Here is a 23,550-nt window from a genome sequence, read left to right as displayed (position 1 = left end):
CAAAACGACTTTACTCCAACCTCGATAACTCAGCTGTTTCTGGTCGTATCGACTTAAAGTTTTGCCCCGTTTCAAGCAAAGGTTAGTACTCTAGAAAGACGTGGTTACTGATTTACTACGAGCGCCATCTCTGCTTTAGTCTCGGGACTTATTGATCCATGTGTTAAGTTACATTATTTTAATTCCGTTTTATATATCATCCTGTAGTTCCGGAACCAGAAGCTGGATCCAAACTTAAGTCAGGAATCTTGTTTAGAAGCATACAACTTTTCATATGAATCTGACGTGGTAGAAAACGGTTGAACCATATCCGAAAAAATTAAATGAAATTATTTATCACATATGCATTTGCTGATCTCGACGAACTGATTCGAATGGTATATGGGTGTTTTGTTTTTCCAGCATATATTGCTGTAACTAGTTGCTAGTTGCCAGCATTTATTGCTGTATGGAATTGCTCTCAACTCGAAAATGCTGCCATTGCATATGTCATATACGAGCGATTATGTTGCCAAAAATGAACCGTTTTAAAATCAGTTCGATGAAATAAGTCATGAAAAAGGATACCCAGTCTTTTTGATAATTAGAAATAATAGTATGAAACAGTATAAAAAATCGTGTTTCACGCAGCTCCCAAGCATTGCTCAAGACTTCTACTACTGAAGTAAAGCGAAAAGTCGCTTACACAAAAAATCCGATATCTCCGTTTCAAATGGACGGATTTTAACAGTATATGGCTTGTTAGATAGCTATTACCGTGCGGAACTAAAAACATATTATGATTTCAATTTTCTTCTTATTGTGACAGATATTGTCAAAAAACTGAAAATTTCGACATAAATCTTTGTATAACTCCAAAAGTAAACATCCGATCTCAAAACCATTCAATAGCGTTCAGGCTAATGGGGAGACCTTTCATTTGCGACATTTGATCAAAATCGGTCCAGTCATCTCTGAGATCTCGACTTCTTTGTTGACCACTCACATGTACACACACGGACATTTTCTCAGTTCGTTGAGCTGAATCGATTGGTATATGATACTCGCCCCTCCGGGCCTCGGGAAATTTGTCTAAAGATTGAGCGAATTCTACAGGGGAGAGTGTTCGGTTACCGGCACCCTTTTATTTCAAGCTCATAACTTCTGATTTAGTGCACATAATGCGGACATCTATACATCAATGGAAAGCTCATGTCCCTAGCTAACAACTGATTAAGAAACTAAGTTGATTTATTTGATTGAAAAAAATAATTATCAATTTAGTAAAGCGATAAATTTTTATCATATCCAAAAGGTGTTCGGCTACCGGCACCCCAAGAAATTTCACCTAAAATGGAAAAATATCAGTGAAGACTGCAGTTATTCAAAGAAAAAAAAAACGTTTTAATCCACCTAGTGGTGCGATGATGCCTCTCTCATATCAACCATACTATCATATATAATACTGTGGTATTCTTTAAAATAATTTTCTTCGATTCTTAAAAGAATAACCGAAATCGGTTTGTTTGACCATCTACTGATGAAGATTATTAATTGGAGAAGATTTGAAGTCGTTTTAGAATTTTTTACCATTTTCAGTGAATGCATAAAATTTTTAACACACGTTACATAATATTGCCGGATCAGGAAGCCGGATCTGGATGAAATTCAGGAATTACGTCCTACAGGACGTTTCATTTAAACCTAAGGCTGTAAAAATCGGTCGCGTCATCTATGAGAAAAGTTAGAAAACATATTTTCACAATTTTTTGCACATTTTACTCCATAACTCCGGGACCGGAAGTCGGATCCAAATAATATTCAGGAATTTTGTATGGGTTCACATTTCATTTAATCTAAGTTGGTGAAAATCTCTGAGAAAAGGTAGTGCAAAATACGTTACATACACACAACCGCACATACACACACATACACACATTTTGCGTACTCGACGAACTGAGTCGAATATTATATGACACTTTTCAAAAGTCGGTTTTCACAGTGATTGCATAACCTTTCTATATGAGAAAGGCAAAAACAGATTTTTTTCTTTTTGGAAGCGTTTTGGACAAAAGTCTTCATTGTCTGATGGTGACTTCACTATGGTTCTCTTGGTCGATGATTTGAATGTTGGCGCCTTTGGTGTTGATTTGGTCGGTCTTCCACGTTTTTTCTTAACAGGAGCATCCGCTGTATGAGCAGCTAGATGTTTTCCAAAAATTTGGCTTGGTTTGTTTCGACAGCAATCTGCATATCACTAACAATTTTTCACGATTTGTCGAAAAAATGGGGTGCCGGTAACCGAAATCAGTAGACATTTTGAAAATGATAAAACAAATCTTTGGCTGCGAAAATTTCGATAGCATCCGGTATTAAATCGCGAAATAGATCGATTTCACCTCATATATATACCTTTCCGATGCTCTTCAATCTATGATATTATAGAAAAACTTTAGTGTTGTACAAGCGTCTGTTCGCTTCCGTATTCGGCACAAAAAGAACGTGCTGCAATTACACACACATGACATTTGTCGGAATGACGTTATCTGCTTTCTGTCAAAAGTTACGGTGGGGTGGTCGAAAGTTACGGCAAACGAAAACCTTCCCCTACCTAATTTTTATTCTTATAAAAAAAGGCGGGTGGTTATGTCACGAACATAACTGGAGGACGTGAATACGAATAAAACTGACATATTTCTTTCTCACTTCTGGATAGAGATAATCATTCGTATTAGGTTGTGTATATTTTGCAACTTTCATTGCATTCCAAATTGCGTTATGGAACTAAAATCTGAACTTGAATTCCAAGTCTTAATATAGGAACTGAATTCAGTTCCAGCATCTAATTCCAGAAATCATGTCCACAATTTAGTTCCAACATGCAGGTTCCGAATTCTGGAAATGAATGCTGAGACTGAGTTGATGAATTAAATTCTGAAATTTAATTCAGGAATTAAAGTTTTGAATTCAGCTTTGAAATGAAGGTTCGGTGTTCAAATCCAACATTTAGTTTCAGAATCCAGATCTAAAATTCATATCCTGAATTTTGTTCATGAATTCTGAAAAATCCTAAATCATATCTCTGGATTCGAATCCATGAATAAGGAACTGAATTTGAAACCATTTTCAAAATCCTGAAATAGGTTTCAGTTCTAGAAACATAGTTTTATTTTTGTTTTTTAGTCTGTGATCAGGAACGAAATTTTCGAAATAGAAGTATGAAAGTAAATTCGGAGCTAAAAACTACAAGGATCAGCCCCATGGGGTTCGAGCCTTTAATGTGGAACAAGGCAACCAAAATTTCTAATGATCGACATTTTCAATTAATTGTCACACTTTTGAATCCGCAAATGCACGAGAGTCTGCGAACCCAGAATATAGACTCTATTTGTCGTGATTTGAATTTGTTTTGTAGCCGACGAAATTACATCAATAGCCCAAATGTATGCAATTATATGTTGGTACATGATTGCGATACGAATATCGATATTTGAGCTTCTCTTCGCCAAGCTTGTATGCAAGCAGATATTTTTATAGCGGTTCTGTACCTTTATGCGATTTCGATTGAAGTGATACTTTTTCTCATTATCAATCGAGTTCATCTTATATAAATTAGAAATTATACTTATGCACTCAAAAGCGATGCTTTCCCTTTTTATATATTGCTTACTTCTTTAAAACCGTCGAATATATCAGGGAAATACGGTTTTTTGCAGACAACATAGGACACTGCTAGCTATTAATCATTATTTTAATGATATACAATTAAAAATACATGGCTATGAACATTCAAATCAATACGTTGCTGTAATTGTTCAAAACCCGACCACATTTTTCTTAAATTTCTAATATATATAAAACAAAAATGTGTTCCACTTGAAAATTAACTTCAGAATTCAGGTGGACCAGAATCTAGGTTCTGAGATTAGTTCTTGAATTTAACTAAAATTCAGTTCTCTACTACTGCTGGTTTACTGCTAGCCACGACGTCTGAATGCGAAGAAGAGCACCACCTGAGCATTTGAAGTTTTTACCACCTCACTGATGGTGGTGAAGAACATCAGCACGATATACAGTTCCGTCTAAATGATTAATTCTCGGTCAAGATTTAACTATTACACTTGACCAGTAGAACACCGCAACTGATATGTGCCTGACTACCTCAAAACCGTCGTCCTGGTGCGAAAAAGGCAAGCAAACGAGATGAGTTTTCCTCGTTGTTTCCAAAAGTTTGAGAAAAAATAGATTTTGAGTTATTTATGGTTTTTTTACACTGTTGAAAATGTAATCACAAATTCCTGATTATATTGCTGATGGCATGGAGAGAAAATTATGTTGTTGCGTTAAGTACAACAAGAAATATTCACGATCAAAAACTTATCACTCTCCCAGAGGGTAAATTTTGAAAAGGCGCCCCATAGTAAAGTAAGTCGTATTCACGACAAAAGGTAAAAATGGTTTTAAATTCAACATTCAAACCATTGCCGATCGCTAGCCGGATTGGCCACAATCTCCGAATTGATTTATTTATTAACTTCATACTAATTGGAAAAGTTATGGTTATCCAGGCCATGCTGCATCGACCGGAACAAATAGTAATCGGAAAGCGCAATATCTGGGTTGTACAGCGGGCCGATAGGACTTCTCATTTGACCGTTTTTAAGTATGTTTTTACGCAGCATATGGACGAGCATTGTCAAGTTGCAAATTTACTTTGTAGTGTTTATCGGTGTATTGTTGTCATTTTTCATACAATGATCGGCTCAAAGGAGGAAGGGTAATATCAGAGACATAATTGCAGGGACCCACTTTAGAATAAATGACCACTATTTCCGGTGCTTCAGGAACCGGAGACCGGGAGCCAGGATAGCCGAAATCGATATGTTTAGTAGCCTACTGATAATGGCTATCGATTTGTGTAGTTTTGAGACACGTTAAGAAAATTTTTACGTGTTTTGTTTCGCCGGTTTAAGTGACGGTATACAATATTTAACACACTTTACCCTATAACTCCGAAACCGGAAGGCGGGTTCGGATAAAATCCATGAATTCCGTATGGGATTGTAAGAATTTTCATATGAATCTGAGTCGAAATCGGTTCAGCTATCTCCGAGAAAACCTAGATAGATTAATTGACATTACGAAAGGTAACCATGTACGACGGGTGTAGATAGCGACCCGAATGGAATCCAGAGTAGAAGCGGCGAATCCGTTCGCCAAGAGTGGTTTGTTGAGGTCGCCACCTCAGCATAATCAAGAAGGCCAGGAGCTCCACTAGAACCAGAGAAACATCTGCAGCAGCAGCAGCAACAAGAAAAACAGCAGCAGCAGAAGCAACAGCAGCAGATGATGGTCCAGGGTAGAGCGTGTTGAACAAAACCCCGCAGAATCCGAAAATATTGGTGGTTAAGGGCTTGGTGTATCAACTCCACAACTTCGTATACGCGAAGAGCAATGTCCATAAGGAGATCAAGGAAATGGTCCAAAGAATTCGCAAGACGGTAGTATTCTCCGTGAATGATCTCGACCAAAACAGTGAAAAAATGGGAAACCAATACGTGACAACGTGGTGGAAGCAGCAACATAAGCCAGAATAAGTTCAACGCTAGCAGCCAACTAACCGCAACGGTGAACCCGAATGTATTTATACACTCCATCTCCACACTATACTTCAGGTAAATAATCAATAAGACCCCTAGAGATAAGTAGCTAGAAAAGAAAATAGTTATGGACAAACAGGAATTAGAAGAGTTCCTAGAATTTTTAGACGAAATAAAACAAGGGAAGGGAACAGGAGCTTTTGCCCCCTTGAGAAAAAATCGTGCCCTAAGTGGAACGAAATAGTTAAAAGAATTGAAGAATTACCAGGAGATGATCCATTAACCTGGGTAAATTATGTAGAAGAAGAGGAAGAAAAAATAAATCAATGAAAATAAATAGTAACAGTAATAAATAGTAAAAGTTCTTTTATTCATTTTTATTTTTTTTTGCTCTTGATTATAATATAAATGGAAGACCCCTTCTGGGATAATATAGAGTTGTGGGAATTAATTGACGATTTCCTGCAAGAAGTTCTTAACAGTCGAAGACGCGGCTAGCGCGTCCAGTTCGTTGCTGTAAAAATCAAACACCATGGGGAAAGGGCAATCAAAAGAAACCAACCAGTCTGGTGACACCAATATCCAAATTAACGAGCATATTGAACAGTCTACGACAAGTCACCAAGACCACGAGATCAAATTGTCGGTTATTATCGCAATTTCGACGATCTTATTTCTATTAAAAATACATAAAATAATGAAAAAACACTGGACCAAGAAATGATTTAAAACAGCACAAAGCATAAATTCAATCGCTTAAAACAAAAAAAAAATAAATAAATAACAATATATACATTAATATTATAGTTTTATAATTTCACTAGCTAGCTAAATGTCTATGACAATAGAGCAATTACACGAAGAAATAAAAACACTAGTAACTATAGATAACAACCTAAAAAAATCGATTAACAAACAATTCAAAACAGAAACACTAACGACAAAATTAAACTATGCCAACGCGCTATATGCTCAAATAGAAAGCAATCTTTTAGAAAACGAAGACTGACTATCACACTCAGAATTAACATTTCTCGTTAAAGCAGCAAGAAATGCAATTACAGACATCCGTACTACAGTAACTTCGAAGATACAAGAACAAGTAGTCGACGAGAAGAGAGGTACGGACTCCAAAATGACAAACACAACACCAGCAGTCTTTGACATCCGCCAGGCAACTGCGTTAGTACAAATGTACGACGGCACGCCGTTAGGATTGGATGCCTTCGTAGACTCAGTAAATTTATTATTAGAAATTACTACAGCGGAACAATTGCCAATGGCAATCAAATTTATAAAAACACGTCTATCAGGTAAAGCAAGATTGGGCCTACCTGATAATATAAGTAATATTAATGAGTTAATAGAAAACGTCAAATCGAGGTGTATGGACATTTCAACACCCGAAAACATCATTGCAAAATTAAAAGCCACCCGACAGAGTGGACCGATAACAAAATTTTGCGAAGAAGTAGAAAATCTATAATCGCTATAACGAGCCACACCGTATTTACCGTATATATATACACCCAAACCTCCGTTTACGTAAACTTTTTTTACGTTACCTCTTTTTACGTTACTCTTTTTACGACATAAATCCCAAATAACGTAATCTCTTTTTACGTTGAAAATACGTCGTAAAAAGAGGTTTTTGCATACAATGAAAATCATTTCTGGCTCATTTATATTCCATGGAAATTAGTACAATATAGGTATTTTCGGAACGGGTTTGATGAGTAGATGTCGGAAAACGATGTTTGAGGTGGTTTTGGATACCAAGATGGCAACTTCCGGTTTATTGATATTTTTTGAAAACCCTTACAATATGGTTAATTTCGGAACGGGTTTGATAAGTACATATCGGAAAACGATGTTTGAGGTGGTTCTGAACTCCAAGATGGCGACTTCCGGTTTATTGATATTCCTTGAAAACCCTTACAATATGGGTATTTTCGGGACGGGTTTGATGAATAGGTGTCGGAAAATGATGTTTGAGGTGGTTCTGAATTCCAAGATGGCGACTTCCGGTTTATTGATATTCCTTGAAAACCCTTACAATATGGATATTTTCGGAACGGATTTGATAAGTAGATGTCAGAAAACGATGTTTGAGGGGGTTCTGAATTCCAAGATGGCGACTTCCGGTTTATTGATATTTCTTGAAAACCCTTACAATATGGGTACTTTCGGGACGGGTTTGATGAGTACATGTCGGAAAACGATATTTGAGGTGGTTCTGAATTCCAAGATGGCGACTTCCGGTTTATTGATATTCCTTGAAAACTCTTACAATATGGGTATTTTCGGAACGGGTTTGATAAGTAGATGTCGGAAGATGATGATTGAGGTGGTTCTGAATTCCAAGATGGCGACTTCCGGTTTATTGATATTCCTTGAAAACCCTAACAATATGGGTATTTTTGGAACAGGTTTGATGAATAGATGTCGGAAAATGATATTTCAGGTGGTTCTGAATTCCAAGATGGCGACTTCCGGTTTATGGATATTGCTTGAAAACCCTTACGATATGGGTATTTTCGAAACGGGTTTGATGAGTAGATGTCGGAAAATGATGTTTGAGGTGGTTCTGAATTCCAAGATGGCGACTTCCGGTTTATTGATATTCCTTGAACACCCTTACAATATGGGTATTTTCGGAACGGTTTTGATGAATAGGTGTCGGAAAATGATGTTTGAGGTGGTTCTGAATTCCAAGATGGCGACTTCCGGTTTATTGATATTCCTTGAAAACCCTTACAATATGGGTACTTTTGGTACGGGTTTGATGAGTAGATGTCGGAAGATGATGATTGAGGTGTTTCTGAATTCCAAGATGGCGACTTCCGGTTTATTGATATTCCTTGAAAACCCTTACAATATGGGTATTTTCGGAACAGGTTTGATGAATAGGTGTCGGAAAATGATATTTCAGGTGATTCTGAATTCCAAGATGGCGGCTTCCGGTTTATTGATATTCCTTGAAAACCCTCATAATATGGGTATTTTTGGAACGGTAATAATTTTAATATGGATTGGTAAGATGTCGGAAAATGATGTTTAAAGTCATTTCAAAATCCAAGATGGTGTTTCTCGAAACCCGTATCAAAACGAATGTTTTCGGAACGAGTTTAAAGAACAGCTCTTATTAAACGTTGTTTGAGTAATTATGACTTACTGTCGAATATTTTATAATATTGTTACTTTTGGAATGGATTTTACGAGTCAATATTTGGAAGAAAATTGTTTAAAATAAACTTCAGGAATTTTATTCCAAATTCAATATGATATTAGCTTGACACTTACAATCAAATTGTCAAACAAATACATAAATTGATGAATATGCTTCGATGTAAATATTTTAAGGTTCATTCTTTGGTGAAAGAAATGGTAATATTTTATTTTCAGTATTGTAGTAAATATGATTTATTTGAATAGATTCAAGTTTTGAACTGCTGTTAAAACTTTTGTTTTCGTTTTCGTTGACTGATTTCAATACCTGAACTGTTATTCATTCTTATGCACGAATCGGTCCATATCAGCATGGCCAGGCTTAAGATTCAAATATAATGACACTCACTAATGGCATATGGCGACGTACTTTCATACGCGAAACATTTGAAACAAAAATGGTGTGCACTTTTTTTTTGACACACTTTACCCAATTATTTTGGAACTGGAAGTCGGATCCAGATGAAGTTGAGAAAGTTTGTAATGGACTGTTAGACCATTTGAATCAGTTTGTGGAAATCGGTCGCGCCATCTCTGAGAAATTCAGGAATTTGTATCAGACCTGAAGAGTTTTTTTTAACTGATCCAAGTGTGTTAAAATCGGTTTATTCAACTTCGGAAAAAGTTCCGGAAATAAGGCGTACTTATTTTCACATTTTGTATGAGACCTTTCATTTGAATCTAAGAAAATCGTTGAGCCATCTCCTATAAAATTTAGCGTAATAAAACGTTACATACACATGCGCACATACACACACAGACATTTTGCGTACTCGACGAACTCAGTCGAATGGCATATGACACACGGCCCTCCGGGCCTCGGATAAAAAGTCGGCTTGCATAATCAAAATTTTGAATTCCTGTTTTAAAGGCGGTGAGGCATAAAACAATCTCACAAGTACATTTCCTACACTTAAACAATAAAGCTCCGGTTTAGACTGACCGATTTAAGAAAACTTACATCATATGGTTTGGCACTGTCAACCATATTCAACATCTGTTTCGATTTTGATCACTGTTTAGTCGTGTACATTCCATTATTTTTGCATTTCTCTATAGAAAGAGTATAGATTTGAATGAAAATAAAAATTTGTTTGAAGCTCAGAGACACTTATCGTTATATATCATTCAACTCAGCTCGATGAATGATGAACTAAGACATTTTAGTTTTTTTTTAAATAACCACAGTTTTCCATCCAAAAGCGTTCGGTATATGTTTGAAATGCGACGACTGTATTAGAGAGTAAACACAATAATCAAATTGATTTTGGCAAAAACTCATTGAGGATGATTTTCGGACCTACCTTCCTGTACAAATTTTGGCTATATAAAAGGTTTCACATCTTTTCGGGTGTAACACCTATTACCAGTCACCATGTGTTACATATATTGATAGTGGAAGGTGTCAATGGAGGATTATGATTTAAACAATGAAAACCTTAGTTATTCAATAAATTGAGAATTAAAATAAATAATATTTGCAAAATATAGCCAATTGAATTTTACATTACATTGGACGGATTACAATAAATCATCAAGTGTGAAAGTACTAGAGAACAAAGTGAAAAACTTGGACTCACAGTATATTTCGTGTTTTGTAGAGGCACAACATAGTTTGTTTTAAGCGACTCTTCCCAAATATTAATACAATATAGGATACAATCAGCAATCCACTAATATTCAAACATTATTTTCTACGTAATATGCACTAAACCAGCTCAAAAAATACCCATATTGTAAGGGTTTTCAAGGAATATCAATAAACCGGAAGTCGCCATTTTGGATTTCAGAACCACCTCGAACATCGTTTTCCGACATCTACTTATTAGACCCGTTCCAAAAATACCCATATTGTAAGGGTTTTCAAAGAATATCAATAAACCGGAAGTCGCCATCTTGGTTTTTAGAACCACCTTAAACATTATTTTCCGGCATCTACTCATCAAACCCGTACCGAAAATATCCATATTGTAAGGGTTTTCAAGGAATATCAATAAACCGGAAGTCGCCATCTTGGTTTTCAGAACCACCTCAAACATCATTTTCCGACATCTACTCATCAAACACGTTTCGAAAATACCCATATTGTAAGGGTTTTCAAGGAATATCAATAAACCGGAAGTCGCCATCTTGGAATTCAGAACCACCTCAAACATCGTTTTCCGACATTTACTTATCAAACCCGTTCCGAAAATACCCATATTGTAAGGGTTTTCAAACAATATCAACAAACCGGAAGTCGCCATCTTGGAATTCAGAACCACCTCAAACATCGTTTCCCGACATCTACTTATCAAACCCGTTCCGCAAATACCCATATTGTAAGGGTTTTCAAGGAACATCAATAAACCGGAAGTCGCCATCTTAGAATTGAGAAACACCTCAAACATTGTATTTTGACATCTACTTATCAAACTCGTACCGAAAATACCCATATTGTAAGGGTTTTCAAGGAATATCAATAAACCGGAAGTCGCCATCTTGGAAATTTATGCTGCTTAGAACATCCTTTTCCTGTAAATACTCGTAATTTTCGTTCCATAACTATCCAATATATTATACATATCCATGAATACATATACATAAGGAAAACTTTTTGTACGTCGAAAATTCCAAATAACGTAAACTTTTTTTACGTCATAATTCAATTTACGTAGTCCCGATTATTACGTAAATGGAGGTTCGGGTATATATATATATATATATATATATATATATATATATATATATATATATATATATATATATATATATATATATATATATATATATATATATATATATATATATATATATATATATATATATATATATATATATATATATATATATATATATATATATATATATATATATATATCAATATATATATATATATATATATATATATATATATATATATATATATATATATATATATATATATATATATATATCACTAGGTGGATTAAAACGGGTTATCAGGTGTACAGCTTTGCCGTTTTCCGATAGGTGGCTGTACCGGATGAGGCTGATTTAAATACATAGATGGTAATGTCTTTAAAGTGAGTGTGTTCAGTGCCTAACGAATTGTCATCGCCGTTTCACTGACAGTTGTTCTTGTTTTCGTATTATTCACGCTCGAAAATGTCTGTTTATGTGCCCAATTCTCGCCATTTGCGGGAAGTTTTACTTTTCTATAACAATTCGAAAAAAATGCAACTGAAGCGCATCTAATGCTTTCAGAAACTTACGGTGATACTGCTCTGAATAAAAGAACGTGTCGAGAGTGGTTTCAACGTTTTAAAAATGGTGATTTCGATGTCGAAGACAAACATGATGGTGGAAGAGAAAAAACCTTCAAAGATGAATAACAATTTACTACGAGCTCTTAAAACCGGGTGAAACCATCACAGGAGATCGCTACCGAACGCAACTGTTGCGCCTTAGTCGCGCGCTAAAAGAAAAGCGGCCACAGAATCAAGAGCGACATGGCAAAGTCATCCTCCAACACGACAATGCTCAGCCTAACGTCGCAAAAGTGGTCAAAAAGTAACTGGTAACGCTGAAATGGGAAGTCTTGCCTCACCCGCCGTATTCCACAGATGTCGCCCCTTCTGACTTCCACCTATTCCGTTCGATGGCACACGGCCTGGCAGATCAACATTTTCAATCCTTCGAAGAGTTGGAAAAATGGATTGCTTCATGGATAGCGTCAAAAAAGGACTTCTTTTTCGATCCGGGATCCGAAAATTGCCGGAAAGATGGGAGAAAGTTGTCGCTAGCGACGGCATAAATCTGTAAGCACTTTTTCGCAATAATGTTTTAAATTTTGGAAAAAAAAACGGCGGAAGCAATATATATCACATCACTAGGTGGATTAAAACGGCTTTTTCGCTTGTTTTCAGAATAACTGTACATCTGAAAAGGTTAAAGTTTCATGTGAACGACATTTTTCGGGCTATCATGTCTGTAATGGTTAGCAACGAATTCATAAGAGCTGATGCAGGGCGGTACAATGTGAAAGCACTATTTCTTGCTACGGGGATTTGTCCATATAATCCTGACATTTTCACGGATTTTGACTTTATCCAAGCTGTGTATAGTGAGGGAAATGGGCGAACTGCTACAAATTAGGCTTCGCAACACTGTACTGCCTTGGTCACAAAGTTCTCGGAATTTATTTAGAAAATTAAAAATACAAAATTATTGTCCTTTTCGACTGCAACACCAGCGCTTGATCCAATCCTCGAAACATTTCAATATTCAATTTTTGGTACCGCCATCAGATGCATCTTTGGTTTTTCCATAATCTCATCTCGATTGCTGAAACGCGTTCCACGGAGCGGTTTCTTTAGTCAACCAAACAGAAAAAAGTCTCAGAGAGCAAAATCATGTAAATTCGATGGTTCCAGAATTGTATTCGTTTTGTCTTTAGCCAAACGTTCAATGATAACGATGGTATTGTGTGACGGTGCGTAATCGTGGTACAAGATCCACGAGTTGTTTTGTCGTGAATACGACTTACTTTACTATGGGGTGCCTTTTCAAAATTTACCCTCTGAGAGAGTGATAAGTTTTTGATCGCGAATATCTATTATTGTATCTAATGAATCAACATAATTTTTGCTACATATCATCGGAAATATGATCACAATTTTATGATAAAATTTTCAGTTTTGTGACATAGTCTCAAATAATTCAAAATTAAACTTTTCTGAAATGTTTGGTATAAACGAGTATCAAAGAGGATAATTCAGAAGGCGCGTTTGCCTTTCTCGTATTTTTAAAGCTCATAGCTCAGTGATCTGTGAAAGGATTTATATAATCTATCTACCAATAGAATCGAAATTTTTCAATTTAAACGTGTATAGCAAAAGCATTGAAGTATTTCAATAGTACACTATTGAAAAACCTGTCTCATTTGATCCATGTCAACACCAGCCAATAAGAACGCGTTCTAAGGAAGAGAACAAAATATCTGCTGCTGTACAACAAATCATCCGGAAAAAATGTTCCGAAAAGTGCTGAATATCGCAGTGAGTTCCTCAATTTGGTCCTTGTGAATGCTAGAAACGAATCCCTACAACATATTGATAGTTTCTTTCAATGAATTATGCAAATCCGAAATGAAATAATCGACATTAAAATTCTGTATGCGGCTATTTTTATAGCCGTTAGGACCGCTCATTAGTGAAAAAGCTACAAACGAAATCACATAAAAGGAAATCTCTTAACAAAAATTCAATCAGTTTGGATTCTATCGCCACTGCGAGCAGATGTGTTTTACGTCGTCTGCACAGCTAGTTTCGCTTTCGACAAGAGCGATTGCGTCACAGCTGCCAGTCATTAGCATTGGTGAAAAAACAACGGTGGAGAGCATTGCACAAAATCAGCCGTTCTAATAGCTCTAAAAGTTTTCTAAAGAACTATTAGGATTTGTTGTTCGCAAATCGTAGGGAAATATCCTCAGTTTACTGCAAATCAAGAACAGTTTGCTTAGATTTGTTCACTTTTCGCTGTTTGAAGTTCACAGTAATCGAGATCAAGTGAAGCCTTTTTTCGCGAAAAATGTTCCAGAGTTTAATGTCGTAGAGAATTAGGCAATTTGACTCTTCTGAATGCTGGAAACGAATCTCTACAGCATATTGATAGTTTCTTTCAATGAATTATGCAAATCCGAAATGAAATAATCAACATTAAAATTCTGAATGCGGCTATTTTTATAGCCGTTAGGACCGCCCATTAGTGAAAAAGCTACAAACGAAATCACATAAAAGGAAATCTCTTAACAAAACTTGAATTAGTTTGGATTGTATCGCCACTGCGAGCAGATGTGTTTTGTGTCGTCTGCACAATTAGTTTCGCTTTCGACAAGAGCGATTACGTCACAGCTGCCAGTCATTAGCATTGGTGAAAAAACAACGGTGGAGAGCATTGCACAAAATCAGCCGTTCTAATGGCTCTAAAAGTTTTCTAAAGGACTATTAGGATTTGTTGTTCGCAAATCGTAGGGAAATATCCTCAGTTGGTTAGATTTGTGCACATTTCGCTGTGTGAAACTCACAGTAAACGAGATCAAGTGAAGCCTTCTTTGTTTTTGCGAAAAATGTTCCAGAGTTTAATGTCGTAGAGAATTACGCAATTTGACCTTTCTGAATGTTACAAACGAGTCCCTTCAGCATATTGATAGTTTGTTTCAATAAATTATGCAAATCCGAAATGAAATAATCAACATTAAAATTCTGAATGCGGCTATTTTTATAGCCGTTAGGACCACCCATTAGTGAAAAAGCTACAAACGAAATCAGGTAGAAACAAGCCTCTCAACAAAAAGTGAAGCCTCCTTTGTTTTTGCGAAAAATGTGCAAAGGGGAATGCTTGCATAATTCATACAATTTATCAACTAATTGATATTCGGAAGTGTTAAGGAACATGTCAGTTGTTTTCGTATTCACGACATCCAGTTATGTCTCTGACATTACTCACCCGCCTTTTTTCCACATATCTAGTCTTTTTTCGGCGAATTACTTCACGCAAACGTCTCATAACGCCCAAAACATACTCCTTACAACTTATTTATATTATGCGCAGCAATTCACCCTAATTAGAAGTTTCTTACGACGGTCCGGTTTAGAATATTCCAATATAAACAAAAGATACAGGGTAAATTCAAAAAGTGGTCCAGCCTAGACGACATTCTCCTATAGAAATGCAACGTTCTTATAAGTTGTTCGTTAGAAATATCTAGTTTGTAAAGTGCATAACATATTGATATATAAATGAATAACATTTTATCATATGTCATGAATTTTTGAAGGAATTATAGATACTTTTTGTCCATACTTGGCGAGTGAATTTCAATAATTTTTATATCACAATTCTAAATTTTTTTTGTTTGTTTGCGAATATTCTTTAAATCAAACCACTATACAATTTGTATTTTCGAGACGAGTTTGACAAGTAAGTTATTGGAATTAATGTCATACTAATGCCCAACTTAGATTTAGAAATTCTAGATGGTAGAACAATTTGTTATGGATTTTTCAATTCATGAGTGAATTTGAGCATTGCATTTTTTATTTAATCGGTCTTGTCCCCTACACAACCTCGTAACTTTTGCTCTCGTGTTTACGGCTTATAATTGTACCGTTACAATTATGCAAGTGACGTATTGAAAGTTTGCAACATTCATACAAACAACCAACTAGTACGTGCGATTATCGACAGTGTTTTTATTTTTCAGTCGTCAACCAGTTTTAGGAGCTGGGGTCCACTAGTAGATTGATAGTACCTATTATCCTTCTCCGGACAGTACCAGTCTAGATGTCTTATGGAATCCGGCGATCTTCCAAGAAAAGATCCGCTGGGTTCCTGCTTCCTTGTCGTAAAAGGCGACAATTGCAGGAGTGTCTTTTATCCGACAGCTATCAGATATTTTTAACGTTTCACATCTGATTACTCTGTTTTACTAAATTATATCTTCATTAAACTTCATTCGAACTATCAATTTCCGGCTAGCTTCAGAGTTGTAGAGTACGTAGTATTTACGGCCTCTATTAACAACAAGTATTCGACTAAGATCCCTTCCCATTCCTTAGACGATCTACATTCGGGCCTGGCCGGCGCAACCAGGGGTGGTCGTTCAAGCTCAAGCTCATCAGTCGCTGTTTGCCTTTCTCATGTATAAAGGTTATGCAATCAATTCTGCAAACCGACTAGTAAAAAAGTGCATTATACCATTCGACTCAGTTCATCGAGCTAAGTAATGTCTCTGTGTGTGTGTTGGTTTTTTGGCGAAAGAAAGCGAATGATGAGCATTGGCGATCGTTGCATTTTGATAATCGAGCAACATTGGGTCTATTCGGTGCCAGTGTCTACTAGGAGTGACTGCTTGATGGGGGGCTGTGTTCAACCGAACTTCCGCTTGAAAACTTCTGCTTTTGCTGTCTTCTGTGCTTTGGTGTATTGCTGTTGCTCTCCAGAGACCGAAATCAATTCTGGCGGTCAGCGTCAATTCGCTGGTCGTACCACCACTTCCTTTGCAGCTCAGAAAGTGTCCGTGTGACTGCTGTGTCGACCACGTTCCATGTGCTTTCCTCGTGACACATCTTTTCAACGACGTTGTTTACTGGCACCTTCTGCATATCCATACATACTTCCTCGAATCTAGGGCATACGATTAGCACGTGCACTAGTGTCTCCTCGACCTTATCGCACTCCGGGCACCACGTTGATGTTGCGTGCCCGAATGTAAGTACTTCCTGAGGTGCCCGATGTAAGTACTTCCTGAGGTAGCCGTGGCCGGATAGGAGCTGCGTCAGGTGGAAGTTTACTTTGCCATGTTTTCTATTTATCCACGCCGACAGGTTTGGTATGAGGCTATGCGTCCACCTTTCTTTCTCCGTCTCATCGCATTCCTGCCACCTCGCGATCGAACTGATTTTCACAATCTTTCTGGCGTTTCTGGTGTCTCTCTGCTGGTAGCACTCTATTTCCTCTGCCAGTGTGATGCAGATGGGGATCATCCCGGCGATAACGCATACTGCCTCCGACGATATTGTGATCTGGTATACCATCCGGGCCGGCTCCATTCTTGCTCTCTAAAGCCGCCTCCTAACTCTGAGACAAGCAGCGTGTAGTGTGATGAGTATCTCGTTCCACCAGTAAGCTGGAAGTTGTTTATTCTTTGGCTCCAGTTTTCGCGGCACTGTGGCGTCACAAGCCGTAATCATTCTTCTTGTTAGCTCACCCGCATCAGTGTCCTCTGATCCGCTGCCGTGCTACAATGTACATCTAGCTTCATTAGGGCTTCCTGCAAGATATATCCTCTTGTGTTGGTGAATCTACTGCCCCACTCTACAGCCCAGGTATTGAAGTCACCTCCGATGATTTCTGGCTTTCGTCCGGTCAAACTGTCGGTTAACTGATTTTTGCGATCACGAAGCCTTCAGAACTCTCTACCACTTCTTGAATCGGAAAACTGCCCATAATTTGTGTCGCATGCGCACCCGACCTACCCACCACCTGACCACCACTTGATACGGCTCTGAATTAATCGCGACATAACACCTAGTTTCCGTCGTTGACTGCAACAACAGTTGTTGTGCGGTGTCGCAATGATTCAAATTTATTTGGATAATTTCCATAGCTGTGATCGCCCTCTTGTAGGTTGGTTGTCGTTCCCGTCCTCCGGAGTGCAAAGCATTCGCTTTGGTTTCTCCGTGCAGTCTCTCGTGACATAACCCGTCTCCATACATTTTGTAGCATGATAATATTGATCCGACTAACCCAATTGATTTGTCAATTTTGTTCTTACATTTCTATTCATAATTTGATTAGGAATTATTCTATTTCCTTTAAAAATTGAAATATCTGCTCCGGAATCTATCAATAGAGTACAAATTGAGTTAGTCATTCGTACTCCGATCTTAATGAAGTTAGAAGCGCTCAGTTTAAAGTCCTCTAGAGAAACGGTTATGGGTTTTGAAATTATTATGATTTTGTCTAGCGCGCGTAGTTAAGACTTGCGCGGTGGTTGTATTTTCGGTCAGATTTTCTTGAGCTTTTTGGATTGCTTCCTTTATTGAATGGAAGTTTCCTGCTTTTATTATTGTTTTTGTTTCAGGTTGGTTTATTCCTGATACAAGGGTATTTAGTCCCGCTTTGGTGGCCATTGTTTTTGCAACCTCAGGGGGTATTCTTTGTTTAATGTAGACATGTTCGAGAGAAGTAGTTAGATTTTCTACTTCTTCGCAATTCGCAATTACTTCGGTTATGCAATCACAGTGAAAACCGACTTTTAAACCGAGGCCCGGAGAGCCGAGGGTAATATACCATTCGACTCGGTTCGTCGAGTACGCAAAATGTCTGTGTGTATGTGGTGTGTGTGTCTATGGGTAGATGTGTGTGTAAGTGCGTATGTGTGTATGTTAAGTTTTTTGCACTAACTTCTCTCGGAGATGGCTTAACCGATTTTCAGAAACTTAGATACAAATGAAAGGTCTGTTGGTACCATGCAAAATTCCTGAATACTATTAGGATCCGACTTCTGGTTCCGGTATTATGGGGTAAAATGAACAAAAAAATATGAAAATATATGCATAATTTTTTCTCAAACATGGCTGAGCCGATTTTCTGCGTTTGTTTGAATCTGACCTCCGGTTTTGGAATAATGGGGTAAAATGTGCAAAAAAATTAAAATATATGTACTAATTTTTCTCAGAGATAGCGTGACCAATTTGCAAAAACTTAGATTCAAATGAATGATCGTTCACAAAACTTCCGAATTTTATTTGTATCTGACATCCGGTTCCGGAATTATAAGGTGATTAATGTAAAAATTACAATTTAAATTTACTTACTCGTTTTTCTCAGAGATGGCGCGCCCGATTTCAACAAACTTTGATTCAAATGAATGATCTTATGGTCCCACACAAAATTTCGTAGTTTCATTTGGATTCGATTTCCGGTTCCGGAATTATAGGGAAAGTTTGTACAATATTTAGATACCATCACTTAGAGGGGTGAAACAATAAACAAAAAACAAAAGTACGGGTGTGTAATGTCAGAGACATAACTGGATGTCGTGAATACGAATAAAACTGACATGATTTCTTTACTCTTTCGAATTCGAATTGATAGTTGATCGATTGTGTGACTTGCGAAACTTTCCCCCTTTTCACTGCTAAAATTTTCAACGATCAACTATCAAGGTGCTGTACAGGAACCATTCGTACAGGAATCATTTCTGCCTTATAGAAGGACCAAATTGTGGAATTCTCTACGATATTTAGCACAGTTCGGAACATTTTTCTCGAACGATTTTCGCCCAGCGAAAAGTGCACGAAGCAAATCAAATTATTTTGGATTTTCACTAAACTGATGATTTCTACCTTAGATTTGCTAAGAGGTAATCCTAATAGTTCTTTAGATAACATTTAGAGCCATTAGAACGGCCGATTTTATATAATGTTGTCCACTTTTCGTTTCTTGTTTTCTTTCTCTACAATGCAAAGCACCAGCAGCTGATGCAATCGTTCTTGCTTGAATTGAAACTAGCTTTGCTTTGAGGTTTTTAACCACGCTCTCTGATGCCGCTGTTTGAATGCGTCTTCTCGCCCCGACGTCTGATTTCATCCAACGCACACGAAGAAATGATCGATTTTCGACCACGGTTCCCCTTTTATAATATTCAGTTGAAGATATGTTCCTGACCACCTCAAAATCGTCGTCCTTGCGCGAAAAAACCCTAGCAAAAGTAAAAAGTTTTCCGTGTTGTTTTAAAATTTTCAGAAAACTAAATTTTTGAATTGTTTGTGGTTATCTCACACTGTTCAAAATATTATCGTAAATTCCTGATCATATTTTTGATGAAATAGTGAAAGAATTATGTTGCTGCCATTAATGCAAGTCGAAATATTCACGATTAAGTTCTGCCCATTTTTCAATATGGCTAATTTTGAAAAGGCACCCCATAGTAAAGTAAGTCGTATTCACGACAAAAAATTTAAACTTACCCCAAAACTACTCCATTCGATAGTCATTATCAGTAGACGTCCAAATAAACTGACTTTGGCTATCCTGGTCCCCAGTTTCCGATTCCGGAGGCACAGAAAATAGTCGTCATATTTTTTTTTCAAATGGATCTCACAAGTTTTTTTCAAGTATATGAAATTCTTCGTTCGGTATTTCGTCTTCCTTTGCTATTAAAAACAGCTCAAACCTTGTAAACGCCTCAGCGCACTTCTTCCTTTTTGACTCTAATAATTCTCTAGATTCTGGTGTGTTTACTGCCTTTTTGCAATAGGTATAAAGACTTTTTAGTGTTTCATAGTTATTAATCACCCAGCTAATGTAACACGCACTACAGTACGCGTAAATGCATTTTAATTAGTTTATCTGTGTACTACTAACAAATGGATTAAAGCATCGAAATAACTGCTTGCCATAGCACTTAAATCTAACTTATTTTCATATCTATTTCAAGCACTCGTTTCACCTTGGATTACTTACTCGATAAGCAAACGATGGATGTTTGATGAGGGGTATCGTTCGATCTACTCCTGCCGCCAGACCTCGATTCACTAGTTCTTTAACTTTCGCTTCTGTTGGGTAAGATTTTTTTTGATTTTGTCCCGTAGGACCACTGTTCCCTTATTTTGTTAGATTTTTTTGTATTCATACACGGTCAAAATTTGCGATTGACCGTGTCGCTTTTATGGCTTGTTGCCTCATTACTCTCCTCATCAGCAAATAAGCTGTGAAAAACAGTTGAATGGCAACCATTGCCAGTATTAGTGTTAACTTGAGCTCGTTTGACTAGTGAAACTCTGTGTACATCGACAGCTTATTTAGAACATTCACCTGCGCATCTTCGTTTTGATGCGCTTGTTTACTACTACACTACTTCCCATTATGGACACGTTTATCAATCACTAGCCGTTCATATTATACACTCAATGTATAGGGTGTTGCACATTGCAGTAGCACTAGGTTATTTTTTCCTTTAGCTGGCTTTATCGTAATGTTCCTTAAATTTCACTGTCTTTTCTGTATACAGTTTTTAACAAATGGATGGTATTCTTTGCCATCTCGTTCGACGCTATAATTTCATTTTAGCAAGCTACTACTTTCTTTGCAATCACTAAAGTATGTTCACTAACTGATTTTCATTGTTGGTCCGTGACACTTGTCAACGGTTCGCCATGTGGTGTACTTCTCTATTTGTTTAAATAAAAGCCGTGTTCGTATGGCTCGTCTAAACTAGACTGATTTTTTATTTCAAATTACTTTATTTCAAATCCTAAAGTAACCTTACTTACTGATTCCCTATGTGACATATTTGGAGTAAGCAGGGAGTACGCGAGAGAGAGAGAGAGAGAGAGTGGAGAAGGTCTATAGAATATTCTCACCGCTGTAGCTCAGCTGTGATGTCATAAATTTGGGACCGTTGGCCTGTCGCTTTATGCAGTCCTAGCAATTATATAATTTGTTGTTGTGCTTGTGCGGAGGTCTTTGGCCAGGGTAATTGTATTGACTATGCCGATGGAACGATGGCATTGCAATATGTTGGTAAAATGCGAGAGGCGCATTTTGTTAGGGTTATTGGACGTGAATTAGCCTTGGTGAAGAATATTAACATTTGGAATTTTGGAAAGGATCTTGGCTATTATAATACATCCCAGCACCTGTTAAAAATTTTAGCTAAGAAATCAAATGAGTGATGAGGGTGACATCGGAGGAGGAATAGCCTTCGGATTTTTCTTGAGCACCTTCGCTAAGGACCAGAAGGGCTTTGAATGTGGAAGAATTTCTCGAAGCTTTTGATAGAAGTTCCTGTTGCGAAGCTCAGTTATTCAATCCTGGATTATCCTAGTTAAGTTGTTATAAGAGGTCTTCTTATCTAGGATGCCAGTTCGTTAATACTGCCTCCGGTAGATATTTCGAAGTCGGATGAGTTTCTTGGTGACACTGTCAATTTGAAGAGAGGAACTCGACATATGTTGTATTGAAACCGTCCTATCACGAGCGACTGTGGTTGAATGCTGGAAGGAATATAGGGCCGCATCGATTTCCATCGGGGAATCAAGTGGCAAATCGATATTAATAAGTTGGTCGGCGATTTGTTGAAATTGGACCCAGTCGGTGCGATAATAGTTCCTGCCGATCTGGAAAGTCGCGTTAGTTTATCCGGAGCGAGGACGTTGTACTGTCCAGCTTCGTAATCTTCGACAAGTATGAATCCGTTTCTATTCTGTCTGTTTTTTCCACAGCTCATGCCGTGCGTTCAAGTCCCCAGCAATTATGAATTTTGTATATATATATATATATATATATATATATATATATATATATATATATATATATATATATATATATATATATATATATATATATATATATATATATATATATATATATATATATATAAATATATATATATATATGTGTGTGTGTGTGTGTGTGTATGGCATTTCACGCAAAATCAGGCATCCAACAATTTTTTTTTTCATATAACTTTTTCTTTTGGTAATGAACTCCAAAATATTACACACGTATTGATTTTTATTTCAATACGTTACGTGGAATTTTCGAGATATGATTTTTTTAAATTTCGCGTTAACAAAAATGAGCCTTTTTTCAACAGTCTATACTGTAAAATCTAATAAAGATACAAAATATCGGCCATGACATAAAATGCGCGTCTTTTCTCTAGCTTTCAAATGAACGATCCCATAAAACATCCTTTAAAGTTAATATAATGAAAAAAGTTCATAATTAATGAACAAATAAAAAAAGTACGGGTGTGTAATGTCACAGACATAACTGGATGTCGTGAATACGAATATAACTGAAACGCTTTCTTCTTACTTTCGAATATCAATTAGTTGATCACTTTAATTATTTATGCCAGCTTTCCTTTTTTCACTACTAGAATTTGAAACGATGCACCTAAACTGAGTCAGTGCTATGCATTTTAGCAGAAAGTTCCTACAACGACTACAAACTCCAACTGGTTAAAAAAAAGGCACGTACATAGTACAGTAAAGTAAAATTTCGTTCTTTGGGAATATATGAATGGTTATAAAAAGAACCGACTCGAAGAATTCAGTCTGACCTGAGCGTTTGAGACTTTATACCACGCAAAATGTCTGCTTTCATTGCCGGCTGCTCCACCTGACGACCGAAGAAAGCACGACCTGAGCGTTTCACGCTTTATACTAGGTTTGTTCTTACTGATGTTGGTGGGAGAACCTCGCCT

At 37.0% G+C, this 23,550-nt stretch overlaps 1 protein-coding gene across 12 annotated transcripts in view; it reads left to right on the top strand.

Annotated features, from left to right (window-relative positions):
- Positions 1-23,245, top strand: part of LOC131434603 (glutamate receptor ionotropic, NMDA 3A-like) — a 646,413-nt gene extending 623,168 nt beyond the window's left edge. For 11 of the 12 annotated variants that reach the window (XM_058601471.1, XM_058601470.1, XM_058601476.1 and 8 more), the window contains one exon: positions 20,776-20,900. In XM_058601471.1, coding sequence (XP_058457454.1) covers positions 20,776-20,827 — 52 coding nt within the window. In that variant the 3' untranslated portion in view covers positions 20,828-20,900. Of the gene's footprint in view, positions 1-20,775; positions 20,901-23,223 lie in introns of those variants that run through there. The other variant, XM_058601472.1, reaches the window with a different exon arrangement.
- Positions 23,246-23,550: the final 305 nt, after the last annotated feature.

The sequence above is a fragment of the Malaya genurostris genome, chromosome 3 (genome assembly GCF_030247185.1).
Source record: "Malaya genurostris strain Urasoe2022 chromosome 3, Malgen_1.1, whole genome shotgun sequence".
Taxonomy (NCBI): domain Eukaryota; kingdom Metazoa; phylum Arthropoda; class Insecta; order Diptera; family Culicidae; genus Malaya; species Malaya genurostris.
The sequence above is the reverse complement of the archived record's forward strand: the minus strand, read 5'-3'. Positions and strand labels throughout refer to the sequence as shown.